This window comes from Oncorhynchus masou, chromosome 1 (genome assembly GCF_036934945.1).
Source record: "Oncorhynchus masou masou isolate Uvic2021 chromosome 1, UVic_Omas_1.1, whole genome shotgun sequence".
In the NCBI taxonomy this organism is placed as follows: domain Eukaryota; kingdom Metazoa; phylum Chordata; class Actinopteri; order Salmoniformes; family Salmonidae; genus Oncorhynchus; species Oncorhynchus masou.
In genome coordinates this window covers 68,415,496-68,421,629 of record NC_088212.1, presented here as the reverse complement: position 1 = coordinate 68,421,629, position 6,134 = coordinate 68,415,496, and the positions used below count along the sequence as shown (strand labels likewise).

The 6,134-nt window shown below is 41.8% G+C and overlaps 1 protein-coding gene across 2 annotated transcripts in view; it reads left to right on the top strand.

The window, feature by feature from the left end:
• Positions 1-353: 353 nt before the first annotated feature.
• The window catches only part of LOC135548917 (PH domain leucine-rich repeat-containing protein phosphatase 2-like), a 53,905-nt gene continuing 48,124 nt past the window's right edge, over positions 354-6,134 (top strand). For both annotated transcript variants that reach the window (XM_064979020.1, XM_064979011.1), the window contains exons 1-2: positions 354-682; positions 5,399-5,679. In XM_064979020.1, the coding sequence (XP_064835092.1) occupies positions 500-682; positions 5,399-5,679 (464 nt within the window). In that variant the 5' untranslated portion in view covers positions 354-499. The remainder of the gene's footprint in view (positions 683-5,398; positions 5,680-6,134) is intronic.

Below are 6,134 nucleotides of genomic sequence, written 5' to 3'. Positions count from 1 at the left end.
TTGACTCTTTGCATCAACTTCATATAATTGTAAATAAAACCATTTGACACTTATGAAATGCTTGTAATTATACTTCAGTATTCCAAAGTAACACCTGACACAAATTTCTCAAGACACTGAAGCAGCAAACTTTGGAAATTAATATTTGTGTCATTCTCTAACCTTTTGGCCACGACTGTACATTGAGTGAAATTACAATGTCATTCATTTAAATCAAAATCGCAAGACAGTTAATGCGGTAAATCACACGTGAAATAGGTGTATAGGAAACCTAATGAATAATTCAGTACGCCTCTTCTCTGAAATGGGCAGTGCCTTATGAATAATATGTTACCCTGCTTCTCTAATGTTTATTGATTGGGTCTATCTGACAGCGGTGAAGTTCAGAGTCGTTGTGGCGTCGCACCGAACGAGAATGGTATTTTTCAGCTGCCGCATGTATTGGAATGTACCAGTCATGTTCCACGTTCTTTTGGGGGTTTTCTAGTTAAATATACACATGCAAATGAAGGAAGAAGATAATATACCGGGCACCGTCATGGAGCGAAAAAAAGGTGGTGTCGAAGATAGCAGGGGTTGTATGGACACACTGGTCTACGAAGCGGGATCTAACCAAGCTGCAGGTCGTGGCGACCGCAATGGTACAGGAAACCGTGTCGGAACAGGGATACGCGTTCTAAAGGTAACTATCAAGCAGGTCAAATTTGAAGGTTTATCAGAATACTTCAATCGCACAGTTCTCGGTTCTAACAGGGCCGAAGTGCGTGTGAAATTATACTCACGCGTCATACTGTTTGAGCATCTGATCTCGTATATAGTGATAATTATGTTGGCTTTGAAAGTATAGCGTTGAGTGCAACAATGTGTCAACCACATCGCCAGAGAGCCGCTTCCTTTCACTGTAGCTCTTTTTAGATTGTAACAAAAACATTTGACTGAACTGATGCAGTAGGCAGTCGTTCGAGATGTTGCTACATATTGCCGTGCTAAGCTGTTAGTCTATCCTACTGTAAACGTTTCATATGCTATATTTGCTGTTGTGTATCATTTGCAAATATAACAACAGTATAGCCTAGGCTATAGATCAGAACATGTCAAAACACATGTTTTAACTTGCTGTTTATTGCTGAAAATGAATAGCTTAAACTATTATGGATAGAGTAACATTTGTAAACTTATCAATGTGTTTCGCTATTTAGGCTACATGTTTGTCATTGGATAAAATCCACATAGAAATTCTTAAATAGCCCATTGCCTCGGTTTTGCATAGGCTAACGGACCACCGGTAGGCCCATCGAAATCTTGGACTGAGATTGTTCAGTAGTTTCGAGCCCTCAGTTAGCAAGCACAATTGACAAGACGTGATAAACTGTTTCCTTACTCATCCGTGCGCATTTCTTCCGCCATTATGTCACTCATGAACCCATTCGGACCATTTACATAAAACATAATGGCTTGTGCCAATTAACCCCATGCATAATAATTTAGAAAATAAATGTCATAGGCTGACAACTCATCCATGCTTCTATGGATAGACTGCTTATCTCACCAATCTCTCGTGTGATACTGTCATGGAGAATGACACATTCCAGTTACAGTTGCTCTAATCATAAATATCCAAAAGACAACTTCATTGGAAGGACCATTAGATTTTATGTTCATTGAATCATGAATGGCTGCTACTGCAGCTAACAGTAGCCTTATATTCAACCAACCAAGATGTAAACTAATGAGTGGGGAGTTTATACACATATCAGTGGCGGTTGGTGCCATTATGATGATGGAGGATGGTAATTGTTTTTAATAAGCATGGCCCTATTTCTATTACAGCATATTTGATGACTGTCACTCATATTCTATTCACCCAGCTCAATGTCACCTCAATAGGTTTAGGCTACTCCATGATACTTTCCCTGTACCTACACACCATGAGGTTCGTTAAACTAGCCTATGAATGAAAGTTTACATGGCAGGTGCACATGTTGAGATACTTTTTAGTAATCAAGGTGACCGTGACACATTCAAAACCGCCTTGCACACTCTTGCCTGCATTTAGTTGATCTTGGGTGTAATCTTCAGTCCAACAGTTGCAAATGAGAGTTTCCATTGGACAAATTCAGGTTTAGTGCATTCTCAAAGTATTCAGACCCCTTGACTTTTAAAACAAAATGCGTTACAGCCTTATTATAAAATTGATTAAATAGTTTATTTCCCTCAAGCCACACACAATACCCCCTTAATGACAAAGCAAAAATAGGTTAAATGTTTGTAAATTTGGTGATGAGTGATGAGCGGTGCCTGATTTCCTCCAGATGTGATGCTTGGTATTCAGGCCAAAGAGTTCAATCTTGGTTTCATCAGACCAGAGAATTTAGTTTCTCATGGTCTGAGTCCTTTAGGTGCCTTCTTGGCAAACTCCAAGTGGGCTGTTGTGCCTTTTTACTGAGGAGTTGCTTCTGTCTGTCCACTCTGCCTAAAGGCCTGATTTGGTGGAGTGCTGCAGAGATGGTTGGCCTTTTTGGAAGGTTCTCCCATCTCCACAGAGGAACTCTGGAGCACTTTCAGAGTATCCATCGGGTTCTTGGTCATCTCCCTGACCATGGCCCTTCTCCCCTGGTTGCTCAGTTTGGCCGGGTGGCCAGCTCTAGGAAGAGTTAACTCTAGGGGATTTTAAACTTCTTCCATTTAAGAATGATGGAGGCCACTGGGTTCTTGGGGACTTTCAATGCTGCATACATTTTTTTTGTACCCTTCTCCAGATCTGTGCCCCGACACAATCCTGTCTCAGAGCTGGACAATTCTTTTGACCTCATGGCTTGGTTTTTGCTCTGACCTTCACTGTCAACTGTGGGACATTTCTATAGACACATGTGCCTTTCCAAATCATGTTCAATCAATTAAATTTACCACAGGTGGACTCCAAGTTGTAGAAACATCTCAAGGATGATCAGTGGAAACAGGATGCACCTGAGCTCAATTTCAAGTTTCATAGCAAAGGGTCTGAATGTTATGTAAATATGGTGTCTGTTTAAAACAATGTTTTTTATAAATTTGCAAATAATTCTAAACCTGTTTTGTGATTATGGAGTATTGTGTGTGTAGATTGATGAGGCTGTATTTTAGAATAAGGCTGTAACATAACAAAATGTGGAAAGTTGAGGGGTCTGCACTAGAGGTTGACCAATTAATCGGAATGGCCGATTTAATTAGGGCCGATTTCAAGTTTTCAAAACAATCGGAAATCGGTATTTTGGGGCGCCGATTTGCCGTTTAAAAAAAATGTATTTTTATTTATTATTATTTAATTTTTTTGACCTTTATTTAACTAGGCAAGTCAGTTAATTAAGAACACATTCTTATTTTCAATGACGGCCTAGGAACGGTGGGTTAACTGCCTCATTTAGAGGCAGAACGACAGATTTTCACCTTGTCAGCTCGGGAATCCAATCTTGCAACCTTACAGTTAACTAGTCCAACTGCCTGTTACACGAGAATGCAGTAAACCAAGGTAAATTGCTAGCTAGCATTACACTAATCTTATAAAAAAAAATCTATCATAATCACTAGTTAACGACACATGGTTGATGATATTACTAGATATTATCTAGCGTGTCCTGCGTTGCATATAATCTGACTGAGCATACAAGCATCTCAGTATTTGACTGAGCGGTGGTAGGCAGAAGCGTAAACATTCATTCAAACTGCACTTGCGTGCGGTTTGCCAGTAGCTCTTCGTTGTGTGTCAAGCATTGCGCTGTTTATGACTTCAAGCCTATCAACTCCCGAGATGATGCTGGTGTAACCGAAGTGAAATGGCTAGCTATTTAGCGGGCGCTAATAGCGTTTCAAACGTCACTCGCTCTAAGCCTTCTAGTAGTTGTTCCCCTTGCTCTGCATGGGTAACGCTGCTTCGAGGGTGGCTGTTGTCGTTGTGTTTCTGGTTCGAGCCCAAGGGGAAGCGAGGAGAGGGACGGAAGCTATACTGTTACACAGGCAATACTAAAGTGCCTATAAGAACATCCAATAATCAAAGGTTAATGAAATACAAATGGTACAGAGGGAAATAGTCCTATAATTCCTAGAATAACTACTACCTAAAACTTCTTACCTGGGAATATTGAAGACTCGTGTTAAAAGGAACCACCAGCTTTCATATGTTCTCATGTTCTGAGCAAGGATCTTAAACGTTAGCTTTCTTACATGGCACATATTGCACTTTTACTTTCTTCTCCAGAACCTTGTTTTTGCATTATTTAAACCAAATTGAACATGTTTCATTATTTACTTGAGGCACAATTGATTTTATGGTTGTACTTATATTAAATTCAAATAAGTGTTCATTCAGTATTGTTGTAATTGTCATTATTACAAATACATTTAAAAAAATCGTCCAATTAATTGGTATCGGCTTTTTTGGTCCTCCAATAATCGGTATCGGTGTTGAAAAATCATAACCGGTTGACCTCTAGTCTGCACTGTATGTTTATCCCTGTTTGACATCTCAGAACATGGTTTGTTAATTGATCTTCTGATCACTCTGAGTTGTTGGAGCTTTATTTGACAGATTTTTTTTGCCCTCTGGCCTTGGACGGTTGTCGGGGTGACGGAGTGAAATGAGGGCAATGACTGTCTGGGCAATGGTCGATGCTCAGAGCGTGGCAGCCTCTCTGTGAATGAGTTTGCCCATCTTGTAGACTCACATAGAGAGACCTGTGGTGTGTGCCTTTGTTGCCTGTCGCCATTGATGTGTATGTTGTCATTGCACATAGTGAGGTTCTCTGCTTTTGGGAGAGAGTGTGTGCATATGTTGCCTGTCACCCATTGAGCTGTGTGTGTTGTCATTGCACATTGAGGCCTGTTGTGTGCATCTTTGGAGCTGTCGTGCTGAAGAGCTGCGGCTCAGGGCCCTGCTGTTTCCTCTGTTGTCTCTCTCTATGTGTGTGTGCGTGTGTGCTGCAGTGTAGTGTGGATGCCAGCAGCTGCCTGCCTGTGCCGGGCAGCTGTGGGAATGCACGGTATCGTGGAAGGATGACTTCATCAGTGTCTGACTAATGACCTCATGCCTGGTCACCAGTATCAAACGTCAGGGTCCAGTTCACACAGCGCCGTTCTTGCCCTGTGTAAATATTTGTTCCGAGCTTCTCCAGATTTGAAAATAAGGCCAGTGATTCGGCCATGAGCTTTATACAGGTAATCTCATTTGAACATTCAGTTTTGCCAACTTGACAAATTGACTTAATTGAATTTGTCCTCTGGATGTGTTGGAACATGATGCAGCTTGAGATATTCTTTATTCAGAGCAAGGCTGCTGCAAGACAAGTTATCTTCTCTTAAACACCCAATACATTTACAGTGTATTGGTGGTGGCAGTCTTTTCATCTAATGTTTGTTTCTACAGCGGAACATGAAGAGGAATGGGAGCAGAGGCTGTGTTACTAGGAAGACCCGCTTTGGATCGCGGGAGCGGGACTGGCTGAAGGGGGATGCCCAGCGGGGCTGTGTGTGTCTGTACGGGGGAACAGTTGACCCCCAGCCCCCAGCCTCGGGCCCACAGGCCTCCTCCACCCTCCAGGCAGACCTGCGGCTGGTGCTATGCTCCACCACTACCACGGTGGAGGAGCTGTGTGCCCAGAGAGAAGTAGAGGGACTATACCTGCAGCTCCATGGAGACCTGCTCAGGTAATACTCACCTCCACAACTCTCCTCTCCCACTCACGTCTAGTACCACGGTGTTGTGTTCACAACAATATGTTAGATGGCATTCTCATAGTGACATTGGTTATATTTATTGCAAGACAGTGTTATATTACAATTCTAAATTATCCCATTCATGTTCAATATCACATATTTGTGCTTTATTCACCTAGCCTCAAAATTACATCAGTCTCAAACCTATTCATACTGTTGTAGTTACAAATTATCTCATTCTGGCACTGCCGATTCCTCCATTCTATTTTTACACATTGGGCCAGGTTTGTACTCTGTTTTCTTGAGTGCTTATGAGAACTATACTGCTTGTCTAGAACAGGAGTAGGCTCATAGATCTAGACTTTGACTGACCTATGTGGCCCACAATTCTGCACGTTCCCGCTGGCCGTGTCTGAAATCTGTCTTGCGTACTACTTACTTAAACT